The sequence below is a fragment of the Cricetulus griseus genome, chromosome 3, assembly GCF_003668045.3.
Source record: "Cricetulus griseus strain 17A/GY chromosome 3, alternate assembly CriGri-PICRH-1.0, whole genome shotgun sequence".
NCBI classification, from domain to species: Eukaryota; Metazoa; Chordata; class Mammalia; order Rodentia; family Cricetidae; genus Cricetulus; species Cricetulus griseus.
In genome coordinates, this window is record NC_048596.1 from 12700574 (window position 1) to 12724101 (window position 23528).

At 38.4% G+C, this 23528-nt stretch overlaps 1 protein-coding gene across 1 annotated transcript in view; it reads right to left on the reverse strand.

The window, feature by feature from the left end:
• Sorcs3 (sortilin related VPS10 domain containing receptor 3) overlaps nt 1-23528 on the reverse strand; it is a 625100-nt gene that overhangs the window by 37839 nt on the left and 563733 nt on the right. Inside the window, exons 15-17 of the mRNA XM_027407465.2 lie at nt 12596-12713; nt 11210-11343; nt 2031-2144 (exon numbers count right to left, since the gene is read on the reverse strand). Coding sequence (XP_027263266.2) covers nt 2031-2144; nt 11210-11343; nt 12596-12713 — 366 coding nt within the window. The remainder of the gene's footprint in view (nt 1-2030; nt 2145-11209; nt 11344-12595; nt 12714-23528) is intronic.

The window sequence follows — 23528 nt, forward strand, 5'->3', positions numbered from 1 at the left end:
CTACCACCACAACCACCAACACCATCACTATCAATACCACCACCAACACCAATAATAACAACACTACTAACACCAACACCAACACCATCCTTGCCACCAATCTTGCCTTCTTTCATCCTCTGTATCAAGAATAATCAATCCATCCATGGTGTCTGATATTGAAAGACCCAAAGCTCAAAAAGCTAGTTATACTGGTTCTTCATTACATCTGACATTTCTTCCATAATATCCCACACTTTTGAATCACCCACCCCATCTCCATCTTCTTCCAGAGATCCCAAGTTATGCAAACCAAATACTATAGATAGCTCTTGGTTCAAATGAAATTACAATACATCATTATCAACTGTCACCTGAGCTATATCTGTATCTTTACTCTCCAGTATGACAGCTGCTATCAAAGGCTAGAAATGTTGTTACTATAGCATACTGAAATGATATATCACATCAAACAAAATACAGTATTAAAATCATTTTCACCTTCAAGTATTTAAACATGATGAGAAATTTACAATGATACACATGATTCATATTGTAGTCCTTTTGATCATCAATGATTTAGTTAAAATACATTTTTCTAAGTTAATATTTCTTGGTCATTTTTACTTATAGATACTTAGTTTTTACTCAAGATCAGCATCTTTAGAGCTAGTTGTATCGTAGATAAACTTTATGCCAACCATTTCCTTTGTTGGCTGGCTACCACGTTAACACTGTTGGTAATATAATATAGACCAAACTTATGAAAACTGGAGGTGTCAATAAATTTCTATAGGAAATCCTTTGAGGGAGAAGAAAGTATATATTTATCTCCCTGACTTATTTACTTAGATATTTGCCATTTTGGCATACATAATTTGCTTAAAATTAGATCTAGCTCAACATGCCCCCTGATTATATGAGATATCCTAAGAGAAATCATTTCTAATGATTTCTAAAAGATGCCAAGGCTAGGAGCTGGCTTTTGCAGATCATTCCATATGACCATTATGTTCTCCTTCCTCTCCGATAGTACATCTTCTTAAGTTGAAATTGTTCAATTTTCATTAAATGAGTTAAATCTATAAAACATATTCCTACATTAAAAGAACACTACATCAAAAGAATGAAATTCCCAGCATGAAGTCAAGGAATAAGTGCCCCCAGAATCAATACTAACTTAAAATGTCATGGGTTTAAAGTATTCCATTCTACTCATCAACCCATCCCATCATGTTTATTGTTCCTTAGTCCATGGCAGACGTTTAGATAAGTACATACTACTCTTTGCAACCACACAGACTCAAGGTCAAAGAAGTTGGGTAACTTGGCTAAGATGGCAGACAAAAACACTTGCAGAGGTGAGAGGGTGAGAGTGAGTCCAGGGCACTGAGTGTCGTTGCTTTTCTGAGAGTGGTGTGGAATACCAGTCTCCTCTCTACCCCCAAGGGAGATTATTACTAATGGTAAAATAGCTTCACTCTAGAACCCGCAAGCCAGAAGAGAAGCTGACTCAGAGACCCTCGAAAACAAGAAGACATATCAAACGATGAGAAGTGTGTCACAGTCCCACATGTCCACTCTACAGACCTTTCATGGGTCAAAGAATCAGTGAAGAAAAGGGAGAAACAATGTATCTCTAGAAAAACCTTTGCCAAGTTTTTGAGGATAACTCCTAAGTGAACAGTTAGAGCAGAAAAACAATTAGACAATTACTGAAAGTGTCCTGAATCTTCTTAATCCAGAAGTATCTAGGATGAGGGCTGTGAATTTTTATTTGATGTGTCTAGTGTTAATGTTTGAGAATGTCCATTGATCTCTCACCAGGGAACGCCTGTCACATCTACACACTACTTAGATCAGTTTACATCAGTTGAGGCCCAAAAGGTAAGGCAGGCAAGTCAAGGTATCTTTGGCTAAATATTTCCTCAACTTCCCTCAGAAGCCTCTGCACACAAACCTATCTATACTCATCTTTTTCAAGAAGGATACACTCATTTCATTTCATCTTCGAGAAAGAACAAGTTGAGTTCTTCAGGTATTCAACTTACCCAGTGCTATTAAGGTAGCTTTGACCAAGGCTGCAGTCCTTTGAGGGGGAAGCTGGGTTGTACCAGAAAGCTGGGACACACTGGCTCTCCCCATGTCTCTCATAGCCATAATCACTATCAAGAAAATAAACATTGTAAAATGATATGTGTGTACAAACGCTAAAACCACCCAAAGACATACATAAATATACTTATGCCCACTGCCTCCCCAAAGTCGTAATTCACATTTTTAATAAACCTCAACGAGACAAATACCCATGTCTTAAAAATAGCATTTTTTAGAAATGGTATTATCATTTAGGATTACAGTCTAGAGAGAAAAATGTATTATCAAAAAAATGTAGACTAGAAAGTACATGAATTCAAATATATGGCAGATACAATTGCTTGGAGGTGAGGGTTGGGGGCACTATACATTTATATCATATTTTGAATCACAGAATTAATTAAATAAGTAAATGACAACCAGGGAGATGACTTTAAAGGTCAAGATACATTTTTATGTATAATGATTTAATATGTACTGTCTGAACATTGATTTCACAGAATTTATATTAATTTTAGTTTAAATTCAATTCAACTGCTTTCAAGATTATGGTGTGTGTGTGTGTGTGTGTTCGCGTGTGTGTGCATGTGTGTGTGTGTATGTGTTTATTCACATGTATGCCAATAGAAATTCAAACTTCTCTTAATTTGATAGGAGAACTATCCTTTCTTAATAAATAAAATAAAACTAGGTTTCTTTCCTATGCTTCTACAGAAAAACAGCCAGTTCTATAAGGTGCTTACATGTGTAAATGTCAAATATATAGGAATAATAGCATGGGTGGCGGGATTATGCTCTTACAGTCAGCTGGAGCCCACTGAGAGCAACCTCTCTCCATCATCCATGCTTGCATATTCAACATAAATAAAAATCCCTGCAACCCAGACTGCCCAACCTCATCATCAGAATATCTCCTCACTGAGTGTGGAGGAAGCATGGGACAGAAAGGCAAACCATTCTCTGTGCTGTGTTAAGTTTTTTTTTTTTGGACCCCTTAATCTTGAAAACACCATATAATTATAGAAGTGAATGCAGGACAGGAATGGAAGGAAAAAGGGTATTCACTGTAATGATGGTCTCATATATCCTTCACTGTATGTCATGACCTACCAAACAAATGTGACAATACCTGTCCTCAATTGTGTCTTCAGTCCTTTAAGGAGATATCTCACACCCCAAACCTAATACAGCATAAAGAAGCACTGACTGGTGGATGAGCTCACATACGTTACTATCCCATAGTAACTTCTACACCGGCTACTTCTAGCTGCCCTTTAGCCCACTTTATCTACTTTTGTATGGTATACTATGGGCGTGGATCACTGTCCCTTCTGTGTTTTGCTGTTTCTTCTTTATTCCTCTTTCATGTTTAGGTTATGTGAGCCTATCCATAGTTCACTGTACACAATTTTCAGGGCCACCATATGTTAAGAGCCATACTGTCCTTGATTTTCACCAATTAAACCATCTATGACAAATGTTACAGAGTGAATAAATGTCATAGTTGCGCTAGAACATGGCCCCTTTAGTTATCCCACTGCATTGTGTCTGTTTCTGCAAGAAGATTGTGAAGCTTCAGTGACACTGCAGGGTTAACTGTAGTAACTGCAGGAAGTATGTCCAAATACCCAAAAGATGACTGGAGTGTATATGAGCAGGGTTCCCAAGCAATGGAAAGGCAGGATGCAAGAGGAGCTTTGACAAAACCATGCTTCAGTGAAGCTGGAAGAAAGGAAAGCAAAAGAGAGTCTTCCAGGTGAATCCTTTGACTAGTGTCTGGCCCACTAGTAAAGAGCCCCTGGCCCATAGCTCGTCTGGTTTAGTATAGCTTGAAAGAACCCGTGAAATCTGGCTCTTAAAATGTGGGGAATTTTGTAAGGTAACTAATGGTTGCTAAAGCAATTATTAAAAATTGAGTTATATTGCATTTCATTCACATAAATTATATGTAATAGTCAGCAAAAATACACAAAAGACGTATTTTCTTATTTCTTTACTGTATTCTAGCTTTATATAGCTTTAACATACTGTGTGTTACTACATACAACTTATGCTTAGTGACATATGAATATTGTTATATTATTTATGTTCTCAAGGACTTTTATTCCCATGTATCTGTCTCATAGGGATACTATATAAAGTGCCTAGTTCTTCTCAGGTCTTCATTCATTGGTATAATGTTGAAATCGGCCATTGTGGGAATATTACAAGACTTCGGTGCTTGTTACCTAAGAGTTAAACATCTGTCAGCACACCACTGAACATTGACTTCTCAAACATTATTTATGCATGGAAATACTGGGCTCTGGTGTACACATACTACATCTAGAAAACTCCTCTATGGCTTTATGAGCTGAACCTGTTGACCGGTCCTGCTGACCCTAGAAAACACTGGGAATCTTGGAAGCAAAGAATTCTTCTCTTAAGCAGCCTTGGGGAGAATAGAAATGTTTTCAAGGCTCTTTGCAAAATGCAACCATCCTCAGCAGTTCTGTTCAGCTCTGCTACCTGTTGGCGCTGCAGTAATTAAAAAAGGTGCATCAAGCGTGCTGCTCTGCCCCAAAGAGCAAAAGCACCTCATTAATATTTAACAACACTAACCGAAACTGGCTGCCTCCAAGCTCTGGACTTCTTCATTAATTTCTGCTAAATGCATATTAAACTCTTTTACTCTGTCCAGCCTCCCTCCCAGCTCATGAGTCTGCAGGTTTTAAACAAACAAACAGCCGCTGGCCCAGCTTCCTGGGGAAAGGTGTGAGGTGATGGATTGTGAGACTTGAACAGAATACAGCAGAAAGTCTGATTTGCCTCAGGGAAAAACGCTGCCAGGTTCTGCACACATGCAAGCAGTTTACCTCGAGACATAATTTACCCCTGCGTGCTGCTTGAGTATGAAAGCAGTAGAATGTCCCTCTCTTTAGGGAAAAATATGTCCATTTATAAGAATATGTATAAGGTCCAAACCCAGCCCAAGGAAAAGACTCAGATTCAGAAGAAAGAATGGCAAGGACAGTTCAGAGATTAAAACGTGTGTGTCACCATAGGTTTTTTTCAACCTGGATCTAATGCATTCTGCTTGTGGACTGTAAAGAAACAGGTGGAAGAGAATGAGGGACTTGCCAGACATTGTACAAAGCTACTTCCGGCATATAGAGCGACCACTTCATCAGAACATGTTCCATGCTCCCTAAGAACAACATTCTGAAATTTAAAAAAAATATTTTATTTTAAGTGTGTGTGTGTGTGTGTGTGTGTGTGTGCGCGCGCGCGTACATGAGAGCAAGTGCCTGTGGAGGCACTGGATGCCCTCAAGCTGGATGGAGTTTCAGGTGGCATCCAATGTGGGTGCTAGAACTGAATTCAGCTCTTCTGCAAGAACAGTGCATGTTCTATCAGCTAGATCATCTCTCTAGTTCATTCTGAAACTCTTGACCAGTCAGAAAGCCAAGATCTCTTCCCAACAATTTTCAGGGTCTGTGTGAATGTCCGGCCAGGCAGAGGCCAGCACAGTGCCTCTGACCCCTCTCTCCCTCCTTTCCACCTAGCAGCTGAGGTTCCAGGACATATGTCTGACCAGTACTTTGATCCCATTATACGAGTGCTTTGGGATGGGCCTGGGACAAGGTGGATCTTCTGAGGCACAGTGGAAGCTCCCAAGGAAACAAGAATAGTAATTACCATCCTCATTCAGTAAGGCATGAACCCAAATGCAGCCACAAAAAGAGATCACTACATCATAGCCAAAAATTACTCAGAAAACCTGACAATCACCCCTTAATCATTTCTTTTGATCTAATCCCACTAGAGTCACATGTCTTATCCTTCTCCTTGGTGACATCTTGCTTATAAATCTTCTCTGTTTAAGTCAGCCTGTTGCCCATGCCCTTAAATATATGCTTATTTAATTAAACGAGATAGTTGCATTACCACTCCCTAAAAAGAAAAGCCATCCAAGATTACATGTGATCTCTTTGTTCTGACAATCTCTTCACCTGTGATAAAACCATCTCTGTCTAAGAGAACTATAGTGGAGATATTTCAAATAGGTATGTTCCATTATGTAACCACTAACCAGTGCAACCAAGAAATTGCATTGTAATTTGATTGAATTTTAATGTAAACAGCCAGACGTGACTAGTGGCTACTAATGGACTCAGTACAGGATTATAAAATTCCTTACTTTATTGCATTCGTTTTGTGTTCTTTTATGTCTTCTTCTGGTGCAGTAGCTCTTATTTATACATTGTTTATTGTCTTGTTTATACTTTAGCTAGTCCACTACAGAAAGAAAACATGCTTACTTATGTTCAATATGCATAAAACCCAATGCTCAATGGACCATAGGTATACTTGAAACTATGTGTATGACATCCCCAAATCCCTTTTCCTGTGTCTTCTGCAGCATAACCAGGTAACCTGTGAATATCGCTCCATACTGAACATGGAAGAAATCACCATGGCATTCTAAGTCTAAGGCCTCAGAAATAAGAATATTATCATCTTGAGTTAATGGAGCTATCTATAAAACACCTAATTCTTCTAAGAGCTAGATGAGAAATTACGATTATTCATGTAAAAGACTACTACAAGACCCAGTACATAATAGGTATTCAGCCACAGTTACTGATGAGTGAGCAAAAGGAGTAAATGAAAAAAAAAAAAAGGAACACTTCTTGTGTTAGCCCTGGCAAATATCTTCCTCTCCCAGAGGACTAGCCTCTATCCTTCCTAACACACCGCAAAGTTTTGTAACAAGTCCCTCTCTAGCACCTGAGACTATTGGCAACCTTCGTTCTCTCCTGGGTGGGCATTTGTTCCAGTGCCTCACCTGTGCCCTGGTGGAGGTCGCTTTTCAGTATCTCTTCATAGCAAACGTGAGGCTGGGCATCTTTAAGGCCTCTAAGTAGAAACTCCAATCTTTATGTGATATTTACACTTTTTACCTAAACCTTACATTCTACAGATAGATACTTCTAAGATTCGGTAAGCTTCTTCCTTTAAGCCAAATTATCTTCTCTTTCTGGGTCCAGGTTGTGTGTCCATTAGCTCCTACCAATATGGAGACAATAAACACCATTTCTACCCTACAACTTCACTAAACTTACTAAAGTGGGTTGTATGCCCTCTGCTGCTCTTGGAGCCTTACACATTGCCCAGGGCAACCACAAAAGCAGGCCTGCTCTGGTTCAGGGATGCACCTAAATGGGATTTGTAGGACAATGTCTAGAACTGAATGAAATGGAAAGTCCCAGAAGGGGCACCATAGGACTCAGGTTATGAAACTCTGCTGAAATACTGGCTTCCACCATTAACACTAAAGACCAAAACACAAACTAAGTTTGATGAAAACTCATAATTAATTTTTCTTTTAAAAAATTATTTATCTCATTGTATGTGTGCATGGTTTGCCTGAATTTATGCATATACACCGTGTATGTACCTAGTGATTGTGGATGCCAGAAGAGAGCACCAGTTTCCCTTGAACTGGAGTTATAGATGCTAATAAACCACCATGTGGATTCTGGGAACTGAACCCCAGTCCCCTTCAGAAGAATCAGATGCTCTAACTCCTGAGCCAATGCTGATGGTCATTGACTTACAGTCAAAGAGAAGAGTTTCCAGCATTTACCATGAAAATGATGTTAATAAGCCAGGAATTGCCATCAAAAGCTGTTTTATCCATATGAAGAAGTGGTAAAAGCACAAATTTAGGTTATATGATTGTTGTTGTTGTTGTCATTCTCTAATTGTGACCAGTCATAAGACTGGGTCTCTCTTTTTTAGTTACCCTGCACCAATCGCAAGTATTTTCTGTCTTACTTTTAAAATAAAGTATGATTTATAATAGAAATGCAAACATCTAGTACTTTATGTAGAAAACTCTATGATGTCTACTTGGAGATCGTATATCTATTATAATTCCACTAGCAATTGTAAAAATTTCTTTATTTCAAATTGACTTTAGAGTTAATGAAATAGTCTATATTAAATTTCACTTACAGCAGTCACCCTGCGTCATTTGGAGATGAATTTTAATTTTAGAGGAACTAAATGTGGAGACCCTATTCTTTCTGAAATATAACAGAAATCTCAAATAATAGGACCTGTTTGTCTTTCTGAGCAATAGATGCCACAGAAACAATAAGCCAAGATGTAGCCATCCTTGCATATGAACCCCAACTCTGTCTCTACCATTTATGTAACTATGGTCAGGTAACATTATGAACAAAGTACTCATTTTCCTCTCATTAAAGTCACAGTGTCTTGAATAGAGATAGGTGAGACCTCCATGAGCACAAATGTAAAAACCACAGAACGCTTCACAAAGGGTCCCCTCTTCTTCACCATACCTGGATTTACTTAGATTCTCATAGCAGTCCCCAAAGAAGCCCTCAAGACCACTTTAAATGCTGTCACTAGCATTAAAATAATTGCATGACACCCAAAGGAACAACTTTGAAAACAGTGCTTACTTAAATGTTTAAGCTCTGATTTATATGGTATAAATCCTGTGGGGCTCACTTAACTCTGGGGAACAGATTCACAACTCCAGCAGCAGCAACAGCTACCATATGTTGTAGGCTTATGTCGTAGACAGCTCAGGTAATCATCTTATTTATATTAATGATCTACCCTAATTTATTTACTAATTCATTTATTTATCCCTAGAACCTGTTGAGAGACGTGTTATGCATTTTTATTTTGCAGCCAAGGAAGTAATGACACAGAAATTAAGAAAATTTCCCAGAAGAAAAATCTGTGAATGTAAGTGCTGGGATTTTCATACAGATTAGCAAATGCTAATAGAATAGGCTAAGGAGAGAAATATTATTTTGTAGTCTTTTTTCCTTCTTACTTGTGAGTCCTCCTCACAATGGTTAAGTGTGCTTTGGGACAAAGAGACATGGCAGAATCTATAGTGTGGCATACTCAAAGGCAGTGGACCTCAAAGGAGTCAGTCCGGAGAAGGACACAGGTACTCTTGTTCAAATGTGAATGTCCCTCATAGGCTCATAGGCTTGGCCATCTGTTTCTAAGCAGGTAGGGGTGTTTTGGCAGGCAATGGAAACTTTAGGAAGTGTATCTTCTATAGAAGAGCTGAGTCACAAGGAGGTGTCTTTAAGAATTTTATAACCTGGCCTGTCCTACTGTCTGCTTTCTGCTTCTTGCCCTCTCAAAATTTACAGAGTCCCAATGCATTTTCCTGCTGCCATGATGGACTGGAGCCTCTTAAACCATGAGCCCTAGTGACTGCTTCTTACTTTAAGTTGCTTTTTTCAGGTATTTTATCACAGCAGTGAGAAAGGTAGGAAATACAATGTCCATGTTATACTTCTAAGGAGTTTACTGTATCTACTTGATACGATTACACACTTACCTGTTGTTCCAAATTTAAAAAGAAAACATTCCCAGCTGGGAAAACATTCTTAGTTTCAAAGGAACTTCTATCATAGAAAGGACCCTGCCATTGAAATTTAAATTCACTTGGTACGTGTCACTTTAATGAGTTTCACTGAAGCCAAGTTATCTAAGAATGAAGAACAGATGGGGAGCACGCATGATCACTCTACACAAGTGACTTTTAGTTATCTGTTGAAGTTCAAGTAAATTCAGGAAACAGAAATATGATTTCCAGACAATAGCAATATAAAATGGAGATGAGAGAAGGGAGGGGGCTGTGTAAGGATAAATGCCCTATGCTTTTCTGCACCAGAGAAGATGATAATATTAACAGATGATAATAAAACAGTCAATAGCATAGTCACTTCATACATTGAATACTAACAGGACAGAAGTATGGGGGTATGCTTGAGAGCACCAGGGTACATAGATGAGACAAGGTGTCTTCAGCATTTCTAAGAGGTTAACGATTTTGAAGAAACATGAGAGATTAAAAGGTATCATCTATGCTGAAACATGGGAGAAACTGTTATATTCTGCAGTGCTCCTCCAAGGAATGAGCCTGGATTAATTAATTAATGTAGTTGGTAATGTGGCTATAATACTGCTAAAGAAAGAAGATTGATTTAAAAAATGGACAAAGATGCCAAGCCAAAGCACCATCAACAAGGTAGTACCTTAAAGGAGAGAGAATCCATTAAGGCATTATAAGGACAAGAGTAATAAGATGTTATTTGGAATGAAAATAATGTACCTGGTCCAGTAATTAGGACTGCAGACACACATCTAGGACTTTAGGGTGACACCAGGGGAGGTGAAGGTGGAGTTAGTTGACTTCTGGCATGGTAATAACAGCTGTAAGGGTGGACACAAGTGCTTTCAGGGACAGTGCATTTAGGGGGGGAACCTGACATGGATCGTTGATGGCCTGGGTCTGAGGGTAGGGAAAAGAGAAGTCAGTCTGGGACTTTCATTTCAGCAATGGTTCGGAAGGCTCTGTGTTTGGTTGAAAATGGAGAAAATGAGCCAGAAATGTCTTCCAGTCAAAAAGATTCTTCAGCCATACTCATTTTGCCCCCTCTCTTAGAAAACCAGATAGATGCATGTCATGTAGGTTAGAGGAGAAGGGAGCTGGGGCTGGGGGTGAGAAAATTTTATATTTGGGAGTTGTCAGATGGAGGGGAGATTAGATATCAAAATTCTAGATATGTTTCACTTTTACATTATCATTAGAGGCAGAATTGTAGTCTAAAACTGGAAGAATACAAAGATTTCCAACACAAAGAATTGACCAACCTTTGAGAGGATAGAAATGTTAATTACCTTGATTTGATCATTTCACAGTGTTATATGTACACAAATTGTTATACTGTGTCAAATAAATATATAAAAATACTACACATAAGTTATAAAAGTGAGAGAAATGATGACAGAGTATTCACACATAGGAGTACAATTGGGAAAGATATGTATAAAGGGAACTGCCTAGGCCAGTATCTCTCTAAGCCTCATCAGTGTCCATCACACTCCCCCAGGACTATCATACAGACTGGTTTTCCTCACAATTGTTCCTTATTCTCACTTTCAAGTGATGCAGATTTCCTGACTGGTCCAGCAATTAGGACCATAGATGGACCTCCTGTATCTGGGGCAAACTAACTCCATCTTCATCCTCACCCACATGCAGGTAAATATCTAGTTGGAAATTAAGATGAAATTTCAAAGGACTCACCATTCAAAGTCCCAGTCAGCACAGACACAAGGTTCTGACACCACCGACCCAGAGTAATCTCTGCCAAGGGCACACTGAGCACCTGGCTTGCGTTTCTTGAATATTTTCCTTTCCCCCATGACACAAGGCTCTCCCTTAAAGACAAAGTGCATAAGTGAGATAGGCAATAAAACACACATCAGGTGAAATAAGACAGTTGGTCAACAAAAGCACTGGCCTTTAGTATTCAATGTAGCAATCTTACTTCTCAGCAACTATGAAGGAGTTTAAAGGACAAACATGCTAACCTCTTACCATTGCATGAAAGGACTACTACGTCCTTTCTATCCATTATGTCTATGCAATACTGTCTTTTCTCCATCTCTGTGAGGAACAGGAGTGTGGGGAAAGATCCTGGATACTTGTACCACTGACCATGCCTGTTTGGGCGTGGTCACAGGTACGTAGAGGGGTAGGATAAAGAGCCAGGAAGAGAGGCCCTTGGCCTCTTTCAGGGTTCTGGTCAGGTCTCGAAAGGCTGCTGAGACTAACCTGGGTTTTCAGTGTAAGTAATCTTCCACAAGTACCAGTATAATTCTTACTCTTTATCATATTAAAATTCTGCTACAGACGAGGATTTAAGACTCAATAGAACAGCATGCGATTATCCAAGTAGCTTTAGCAGCTAGAGTCATGAGAAGCCAACTTCTGGCATACTGTTTTTACTGTTTATATTATCTTCACAGTAAAACAGAGGTTGACCCCATAAGTACAATCTCTCTCCCTCCTGTCTCTCTCTCTTTCCCTCTCTCCCTTCCTCTCCCTCTGTTCCCCTTTTTCTCTCATAAATGATTACACTGAAGTCCTAAATGTTAGACAAGGGCAAAAAGATTGAAAGTTGGTATAAAATCCAAGGACCCAAGGCTTGGGTAGAACGCAGAAGTCTGCCTACACTCTATGACAATAAGCATCTGCAATCACTAGACCCATCTACTTTGCATCCTTTTTCAGTATCCCTTTTCCTGGTGCTTTGGGGACCTTACTCCACACTGTCCTGGGATATGCACTCACTTTCCACAGTGGGAGGGAAGAGCAGATGAGCATATCCTAGGAGGCGTCCTAACTGCCTGTGGTACTCACTTCTTTGCCAATTGAGCTGACATCCGAAGTTATTATGCCTTCTATTCTAGGAAGTTCAGTGATCTAATAAGTACATAGAATCCTGGGATATATGTCATTTACCCCTGTTGGTCTTGTGTATGTACATTTTTTTCTCCTTATGGTCATACACTCATGCCCAAATGACATACTGCTTTCCTTTCCCCAAAAATAAAAGGCCAGAGAAGACCAAACCCAGCTGGCAGTAGTTCCTGTTTCTAGAGGTCAGCACATCCCAATGTCTGGTACCTGATTGAGCAGGTGCCAAGTCTCAAAGTCCTCCTTAGTGCAGCGCCGGCTGAAGATAGACTTGTAGTCCACTTTCACCAACTGCCATTCGGAGCGTAGACTGAAGTGGCCAAAAACTCTAAGTGCAAAATACAAGAAGTCCAGCATCAGTAAGTAACATGCCATACTGGAGAGGAGGAGATCGGGATAGCCTAAACTTGTAAGATCACTCGAAAGTGAGTCTCTTAGAAGAGTGATCTCCCTCTTCAGTGGCCAGGATCTTCACATCTTCAGCCATCTGGCTGTCATTCATAGTATGTTTAGTATCATTTTATTGCAAAATTACTCTATGTGCCTTACAGGAAGCATTAAAATAATTTACAACCAAAATGAAGCCATTCTTTGCATTTTGATACATAGCTTTTACATTTCTTTTTAATGTAAGGACTAGTAGGTTGCCTAACTATGTCCAGTTCTAGAATAGTTTCCTCATCTATAAAACAAAGTGTGTATGAGAGGAGAGAGAGAGAGAGAGAGAGAGAGAGAGAGAGAGAGAGAGAGAGAGAGAGAGAGAGACATGCATATGCACACTTACACACATTGGGAGGAGTGAAATGTAGTACCTAAAGTGTGACCCTACTGATGCCAAAATCCTGTGACCATCTCTGTGCCATTTCATTGAAATTTCTACTCTATGACTTATATTAATGCTTATTCTCTTTTTGCCTTCCTTGAAAAACCATACCATTCCAATAAAAGAAAGTCATATTTATGTACAGTAATGAAGAATGCCATCTGTGTGGTCCAGATAATCAATACTGACCTTTGTAAAGCCCAGTTGTTGATAGGCCTATAAATATGAATGATCAATCACTCTAGAAAAAATGAAGAAGAAAAAAGACTGACCATCAATTCTCCACTCGGGTGGCATGTCATACGATTCCAGTGCAAGACATCTATCACTGTGATGGAGAGGCCAGACCAGTCATGTTGGGAGCCGTTTTGAGAAACTAGAGGATGTCCATTTCAACAAGCCTCAATCTCACTACCAGGCTGGCATTCTCTGCTGCCCTGATCTAGACATTCTTATGCTGAAAACCAAAGGACTTCTCATTGAAACCTTTCTTTCTACTTCCTGGAAGATGTTGATGCTTACAAGAGGGGGTGAGGACTAAAATAAACTATAAATGTAGGAAAAAGATTGGTATTGTAGATCATCTAACATAAAATAAATCTTGGGGAACAATGTTGAATGTATTATCCACAAAAATTACATGAAAGATTGACATCCTTATCTAAAAGAACATTTAAACAGCCCTTGAGGGAGAAACTGAGGACTACACTTTAAAAAGACTGCATCATCTTTTTAAAACCCCAGCTTGGCATAGACTCGAAGCTTTAAGCCTAGAATATTCCACATATATAGCTGATATTGTCTTTCCCCTGAAATTTCTATGTCTTTTTAATTCTTACTAAATGCATTCATTGCCAAGCCCAATACAGAGATACCATCTCATCCATCAAGGTATTTCCATTATTTTGCTCTAAATTTATTCAGAAGATACAAGAAGGCCAATTAATTTTAATATATATATATATTATATATTGCTTAGGCAAGGTCTCATGTATCCCAGACTGACCTCAATCTATGTAGCCAAGGATGACTCTGATCTACTGATCCTCCTTCGGATTACAGAAATGTGCCACAATGTCATCTCCCTTAACATTTTAACAAAATAGCTATATCTTATAAGGTTCTACTTATGTGGTAATATGAAAGCTAAATTAATAACTGGACCAGTAAAAAATAAGACATTGAAGATGACCTTGACAAATATGCCTTTACTTCTTTACTCAGATATAAAAATCTTTCCACATTCAAACATTATTTCCTGTATTAAATTTTTCTTAGTTGAAGCAATCTGAATATCATGATGCTAGTGATATTAAAGCAAATATATCTCCCTGCTCTAAACAGCTATTTCATAGCTCACAACATACATCATGTCAGATTAACTCTACCCATTTCTATAAGAAGATTATTAGGCAGAAAGAAGAAAAAACAAGGTACATGATTTACCTGCATGTCAACAAGGTAGGTGACAAAGCCTGCACAGCAGTTTTGAAGAAAAAAATTAAAATGTAAGCCAGCTGCTAGTAAAACGATGTGTTTGAACAGTACCTAATTAAAGTATTGAAATCAACCAGAAGGGAAGTAGGATAGTCGGTTTGCAAGGTTCTGTTATCTGATTTTCCTTCTTTACCATTATTATTAAATAGATTTAAAACATGAAAATAATATTTATCAACAGAAATCTAACTTCCCAATGATGGACAGATAGAAATAATGATCAGTACACTTCATGATAGAATGAGGACCCAGAAGAATCTGACGGTCTACAGACATGTAGAGTTTAATAAGATATGATATAACAGGAAGATACATCAACTTCTCCTTCTGGTACTGGCAAAAGACTGGCTAACAGAGATGGGCTTAGTGCAGTTGAGGTTAGATTATAACAGCAGCAGTTGAAGTAGTTCTATGTGCAATGTAGCCAATGTAACTGAATAGCTCAACATGATCAATGGTTCTCTAAATGACCTTGAAATAAACAAACAAGATTGTGTGTACTACCTTGAGTAGAAGAGGCAATATTCCGTGTTAGTCTACATTATCCAGATTACAAAGAAAAATCATGGTCACTGTTAACTGTTGCCATTTTAAAAGACCTAGATTATGAGGTAGGAATCGACTTCAGCTCATATATAGGCTGCTGTGTTGGTGGATGGTGAATAATCTAAATTTTAAGCAAAATCATGTATTTACTAGAACATATACATTTATCTATGTATAAATGATGTATTTTAGTAACCCATCCAAGGATGTATATGGTTGCCAAAGTTTAAGGACTATTGAAAAAGAGCGAGAAAGACTATAGACTGAGTTGAGTGACGGTCTTTAATTAGTTACAAATATGTCTTCATCCTTGAAGTTATGATGTAATCTCATTTAGGAAAAGGAGCATACAGATTTAAGTAAAAGATAATAAAATGAGAGCATCTTGGATCACTGAGATGTCCCTAATAGTGGTTAGAATTATTCTACAACAGATAATGAAGATAGACAGGTAGTTAAAAGGCCATATGAAGATAGAAGTATAAATGGAGTATTATGGAGATATACAGTCATCAGCTAAGAGATGGCTAGAGCCAGCATAAAGGGAAGCTGGGAAGAATACTGTCAAAGTACATGATATATTTGTATGGCAATGCCTTTATGAATTCTACAATATTCATAAGCATACATCCATAGTTCTTGTATTTTTTAATTTGATTTTGCAAATTGACTTCCAGAATTATAAGACAATGAATGCCATTTTTAAGCCATCTAGTCTATGGTTTTGTTACAGCAACCTTAGGGAACAAATGTTGGTGACAACAGAATTCATTTCATGTTTGTGCTGAAAATGGTGTAAACCCAGAAATGTCTCAGAAAAAGGGAAAAGAAATAGGTTGGCATTTTATGGAGCTCAGAAGTAGAAAAGCTTGTAAAGAGTGAGATAACTTTTTTAACACATAGTGATGATGAAGGGGTAACTGGTACAGTAGCTAGTGAGCATGCAATTGCAAGCTTAGGCTTTATCATTCATCAGACTTCATACTGGACAGGGTGTGATATTGATCTATGTGTACAACTTAAGTGAAACTGAACCCAGACATCAAATCAGCTAAATCTTATAGACTGGCTCAGATAGCTCTCATGAAATTATAACAGGTCCATTCTTTTCAGCTATATTTGTTCAACCACTTGCTTAATGGTATGTTTCCCAGGTCTTTCTCCAAACTGTAAATTGATCAACTCATATTCTTGGATGTATGCTATTATTTTTTCCATAAGGTTACTTCCAAGTGCCAAAAGCAAAATCATAATCATTTTACAGTGCTAGGATGATGAGTTTTGCTGATCTTCTTGACGTGTCTCTGCCAAAACCAGCAAGGTGAGTCCCTTGGTAATATTTATGTATTAACATATTCCTCATCCTTCAGTCTGTCCTGGATGACAAGAGTTCATTGTCTCCCCTCATCTCTACACCAATGATGTTTTAGTGTGACTGTTCTGGTTTTCTTTCTGTTGTTGTGATAAAACAATCTGACCAAAAATAACTTAGGGAGGCATGGGCATATTGGCATAAATCCAGGCTGTACTCCATCATTGGAAGAAGTCTGGGAATGAATGAACTCAAGGAAGGAATCTGAAGCAGAGATCATTAAGGATCACTGCTTACTGGTTCTTGCTGGTTCACTCTCTGGATCACTCACAGGCTCATGCTTATGTAGCTTTCTTGCATATCTCAAGACTACCTACCTAAGGCCAGTAGAACCACAGTAGAATGGGCCCAACTGCATGAATTAATAAGATAATCCACCATATACATGCCCACAGACTACCTTGATATAGACATGTAATTGATGAAGACTAGCTTTCTGTGTGATTCTGAGCAGTGCCCTATTAAGAGTTATACAATCAATGACTCTGACACATCGTCTTTCTTCTGAATGGACCTTGGTTCTCTAGTTCTGTTCAGAATTACATTAATTATCTGATGATTAGATAACTGTTAAGGAAGTTGAAGAAATGACAGATAGCCTACATGGAAACAAAGGCTGGATGTGAAATATGGATTAATTAATATTGAAGTGTTTTATAATCTTCCCTTTTCTTAAACATTTGTGAAATAGGTGTCATGATATGGTCAGTGGAAGCATGAACCTAACAAAGACAGCGGTAAGACCATCAAAAGAAATCACACTCATTGTTTTTATATTAATATCACTGAACTGAAAAAAATTCAAAAGCATTCCAAGACTCCTTCTAATGAATAACCACAAACATCAAGGTCCCAGATAAGAGTTCTTCATCTTCTAGAATTATTCCTCTATTGTTAAGGAGTTGTTGCCAACATAATAGGGGAAGCCCTTTCCTCACACTTATTTGGGTAGAAGGAAGTGGTTCATGTATCAGCTCAAGTGTATGGTTATAGCAGAGGAGAGCAGAACACGAAGAATCTACCAAATAATGATAATAATGATACTGTATCATTATTACCCAGGTGTCAGGGTCTTCAGGAGACCTGAACATTTCTGGTAACATTGAGCTCTCTTTCTTCAGATATCCAAATTTTATGTTATCAAGAAGCCCTTCCAGAAGACCTTTGACACACAGTTGCCCTACCTAGAGAGCTTCTCTCTCATTAGCACATGCTGGGTTCCTGCATTTGCATTTCTCTGAAGTCCCTGATGATGAGGTTGATGAGGATGAGGATGTGCTCAAATCACACTTTGAACACTAAAGGTGACAGCTTCTCAAGGGGGCCATGCATCAGAAAGAGAACAAGGGGATTCAGGAGAGGAATTGGAGGGAGGTAAGAATAGGAGGGAAATGATGTGATTGCAGTATAATTTCAAAAACAATAAAATATTAAAAATAAAACTGTGGGTTACATCTCCACATGGGATCACATCCATGAAGTGGAGACTCATGAATGATTTGGCAATAATAAAAGACTTCTGAATTTGTAGTAACCAAAAGTTAATCCAGAATCAAATGTTTAGTGAATTCAAGTTGTTTCGGGAGGTATTTCCCATTCTGCCTTTGTTCTGAACTCATAACATGGAGCCTTCGACCTGAGGATGTCACCCCACTGTGTAGTAGAATCCTACACCATTGTTGCCTTACACATCTTAGTTAAAATTTGAGACTAGTATCTATCATTAACTGAAGTGTTTTTACTGCACAGAGTTTTATGCTCTTACAAAAGCATAATGTGTTATTTATAAAAACAAAGACTTTTAATATTTTTCCTACAATCATTTGGATTTTATCTTTGGATTATGCTTTGGTAGACTATTTGATTTTAGACATTACCATTTGGTTTTAGTTGCTAAAGAGTTTCATAAAAAAAGTTAAAAATGAATTTTGGCTTTGGTTTATAACAAAATTTTCAACAATTTCAGAAATATCCCTAAATGTACTTCTGACATTTTGTACTCTGTATTTCTGTGAAATAACACTCACAGCCTTGAGGATTATAAAATCAGAACACCAAACAAGGCTGGAAAACACTGAAGATGCTGTCTACATCCTCCTGAAACAAATTTTCAGTTAACATTTAATTCTTCATGTAAAATAAACAGCATATCCATCTTATTAATATGCAAATCTGTTTTCATCTTTATAAGTGGCAAAATTATATGTATATCAAAGAATTTTATTAAAATGAATTTCTTCTTGATTTATTATCAGTAAATGCCTAATTTGTATTCTTACTGCATACACCTTTAAACCAGGGTTGCATGAAAATTTCTCTGGTAAAAAGGAGTCATAAAAATCCAGGGGTTCTTAGTTTTCTAGCATCTTTACTTAAGACTGTATTTTTAACTACATAGAAGCTTTTTAAGGTTACAATGCCTTCTGGATGTATTTGTATTCTATAGAAAAGAGCAGTTTCTAGCAATAGTCATTGTGGGATAAAGGATGGTAAATGGATTGTGGAGGGACCAAAGGAACATGGGGAACTTGCAAAGTGAATTTAATTTTCAAGATTTTTGCTAAAAGAGCCAGTTCCTGACATTTTATAAAGCTCCTCCATTTTGGCTGAATTGTGATAATTCTCCAAACACAATTATTGTGGTTTACAGAACTAAGGTAAATTATTTATTTAGATCCCTGCCCTTCCTGTCCATACAGCTAGTTGAAAGACAGCCTGACAGCATATACTGTGATCTCCACCCCAGTCATGTAGCACTTGGCCTCCCCTTCCTCTGAAACATGTAAGAAGGGACTTATATCCCGCCATGTAACCCTTGTTACTCCTTAGAGCCCCATGATGCTGTTGCCTGTCTGTCCAATCACTTTTTAATAGGAAGGAAGAAAGAGACACCATAAAGGTGAGGGAGGGAAGTGTGGGGAATTAGGGGAGGAGACAAACATGGTCAAATATTTTTAGGAAGTGTTCAATTTAAGAAGGCTTTAAAGAAAGTTCTTTCTAGAGAAAGAGAATCGGCTTCACTTGAGCTTCAAACCTGAAACTTTTCAGTTTCCAGCTTGGCCAAATTCACTGTTACAAACACCACTTCTCATCTTTATAATTGCCACAACATACTATTCTGGGACCCCTTTTTCAGAATTGTATTATTGTCTCTTTTTAAAAGTTACCAATAAAAAATTATCATTATTATTGCTTTTGTTGTTGTGAGTGTGTGTGTGTGTGTGTGTGTGTGTGTGTGTGTGTGTGTGTGTGTGTGTGCGGGCACACGCACGAGTGTGTGCGTGCGTGCGTGCGTGCGTACATGGGTGTGTGCTTGTATGTGCAAGAGCTGGTTCTCCCCTTCTACCATTTAGGTTCCCAGCACTCAATGTCAGGTCAACACACTTTGTGGTCAGAGCCCTTACCTGCTTGGCCATCATAAACTCCTTGTTGCCATCTCCCTTTTCTTAACTCAAAGAAACATAACAACCAATGCAATCTTGACTCTCATTAAGTTAAATAATGCATATGAAATATTTAAAATACCATAGACAACAAAGGTTCATTGCCATCACCATCCTTCTTATTGATAGAATTTCTGCAGACTCACCCAACGTTTAAATCAAGTTCCTGCAATGGCTTTGACTCACAATCTTTTTTCAAGGCACACACATACCCCCAAATGTGTGTAATCCTTTTTCTTCTTCATACTGAGCCTTGAAAAAAAGTAGACACCTCATACATAAATATAGATGACTGCCTGGAAAGAGGTTCCCTGCCCTTTGCTTCCCTGAGGAAATTCTCCTAACCACCAGAACAAAACAAATGAATTCTCAGAGCCATTTCTCTTTATATGGATTTTCGGGGGTGGGGGGAAATCAATTAAATTTATTACTTCTGTTTTTCTTTTTACCTTGCCACATGCATTTTTTTCATGTGTTTGTCTCTCTACTTCAGATTCATCTTGGTCTCTCTGAACCTAAGAAGCCATCTCAGTCTTTGTTATGAAAAACAAACAACTTCCATGCCTGATGGCTACACTGCTAACAAGACACTGGTCACAGACAGCCTTGTTGTCTTGCTTTACTGTTGGTCTGGGAAACACAGCAAGATGAGAAGGCAGAGAAATGAGAAGACCTGATTTTTCCTAGTCCTCCTTTGCCCTCAAATTAACTAGGTAAACTTAACAAATGCCTTCCTGAAGCCTTCAGCTTTCTTTTAAAAGGTGACTCATTTGGAGGAAGGAACATAAAAGGTTGGGATTCAGAATATGGTCCTTTCAAGGTAACTTCAGAAAATGTATTTTCTTCCAGTCCTCATTTCTGCCTCTAAATACACAAGCTGTTTATTTCGTGGTAAACTCCCACTCAGTGGATTTATCTAGCTATTACAGTCATCCATCTTGGCATCCACAGGCACGTCTTTCATATAACAGGTACCAAATTAATATAGTTCTTGGTTGATTAATGAGTAGAATTAATCAAAGAAAATCAATCACGGTTTTCAACACTGCTACCATAGCTTTATTTGCTTTCATTTCTGGGTCAAAGACTGTGATTGAGTCAGACATTCTTTGATGCTTATAAGAATTAAAGCAATCTTTGGGAGAGAAGGAGTAGAAGCATGCTGTCTCTGGTCATCCTAAACTGTGCTAGGGTTTCTGTTACAAATGTAGTTTCCTGGGACATTCAATGCCATACCTTCTTCAATCCACCAGTCAGACCAAGTAAGCCTTTCTAAAAAGGAAAAGGTTGATTAATTTGAGGAGGGAGGTGACTCACAAAAAAGAAAAGACTTCATTAGAATTCCAAACACACAGAGAGGTAGCTACTCATTAATTAAATGATTTCAAATGGGATCAGGGTATATAATTGCTATAATTTAGGTGGAAACAATGCCACAGTAAATGTAATTAGAGAAGTAGGCTCTATAAAGATGTTTACCTCTTTCCAGGAGAAAAGCTCTGGGTCACATGACTCCCCCCTGAACATTTGGACCTCTGCTTATAAGGGCTTTTTTACATAGTTATGAAATCTGAGAGAGGTTTTAAGAGGAAAGTGGTTGGCCAGGAACCTTCATGAGAAGAACAAGGAATAATTACTAGGAACTCACAAAGAAAAGAATTCCTCTGGAGATTGTATTTGTGACCTTGGCTGAAGAGTGACTTTCAAGGGAACTCTGAATTAACCTCACCAACTTACAATCAGGACATAAGACTGGTGTCCTTTTTCAGTTTTTCAGAAACTTCATCTTCATTAGGAATTACTCTACCTACTAAGTCTTACTTTTATTTGCCTGAATGACATCCTCAGCAAAAGATCAAGGGCAAGTCTGTCTCTGTAATTTCTTTCTAGACCTTCTCTGTTACTTCCTCAGATGAGTCTTCTATCAGGCTAGTAACCCCCGTTATCAGTAGAGACCCAGTCCTCAACTCACTTCTTCCCATTACCACCAGATAGATTCCCAATCTCTTGATGGAAGTTCTACAAATCTGTCATATTCACCAGCTACTTGTAAATTCCCTTTGATTTCTTGATAATAACAATGGTCACCAATCCCACCTCTGTCTACAAATTCAATCTCTTGGTTGCCAACTCCTAAGGCACTGCCACTGGATCTAGTAGCAAACCTCATGCGAAGAATTATTACCTTGAGCTTCTGAATTTTAGCCTCCTTCTACCATTGCATGTTGTGGCTACATTCACTGCCTTGTACACAACCAGAATTCTATTTCCCTCCACTAAGGGGAGCATGATTTTCTTCAGTGTGCTTTTCCTCTATCCAGGAGGTTTACCTAAGTCCTATAGAGATTCATCTAATTCTCTGTGAAGGCAGAACTAGCCTCATTGGTAAATTGCTTTCCATGAAAGTATGAAAACCTGATTTGGATCCCCAGCACTGGCATAAAACATCTGGGTATGGTATGGTGCACTTACAATCCCAGATCTGATGAGGCAGAATGATCCCTGGGATTACTGGTCAAACAGCAAGCCAACTTGCCATGTTTTTGGCCAAAGTCCTTTTCTCAAAACAGTATATGGACAGTACCTGAGGAATTGGCACATAAGGTTGTCTTCTGGCCTTCACTTATATTTGTATACATGTGAACCTACACACAAAGACCCACAAAGACATACATGAATACACAGCAATTGCAGATGGTTAGGATTACATTATCTATTTGATTGGATTCTGGGAATTTAGAAGCCAAACAGTATACCCATATATGAACATAATCTTCAATGTGAGAGTTTGCAAACAGTATGCAAACAGCAAAATTCAGTCAAATAATTACAATTCCGCCTACACAAAGGAAGAATTATCAAACTTTTGGAGTGTGCTAACCACTTTGTATGGATTCCCTCATGTATTTCAATTTAGCAGATGAGGAAACTGAGACTCAAAGAAATTAAAGGAGTCATCCAACAAGGAGTCACAGCAAGCAGATGATAGTCAGGAATGAAGTGCGCACACGGGTTGCCATTATTCTCACAAGGTCTCCAGCACTGTGCTTTGAAGAGCTTTGTGACTCATTAGCAACCATTTGATTGCACAGTTTGGCACTGAGGCTTGAACATGGGTGGGGGGCTCTTACCTCCAGCTCTAAATAGCCTGTTTTCACAAAAGGCAGGAACACCATGAAATTTATAAACTTGAAAGCACAGTTGGAAGAAGGAAGAAAGGGTAAATCTGTAGGGAGTTGGTAACTATAAAGTCCCAATTATGATCCTATTTGTCTCAGGTCTAAAACCTGTACTGTGTGGAGAATTACACACTTGACCCTGAACTATGACAGTCTTTGTCAGCCTGGTCTCCAGTTGGGAATCCTTGAGGCATGAAAGAGAACAAACAAGATTATAAAGTGTTAGGGCTGGAACAGTCTTAGGGGATGAACCTTTGGCCCAATTCCTTTGTACACTAGCAAG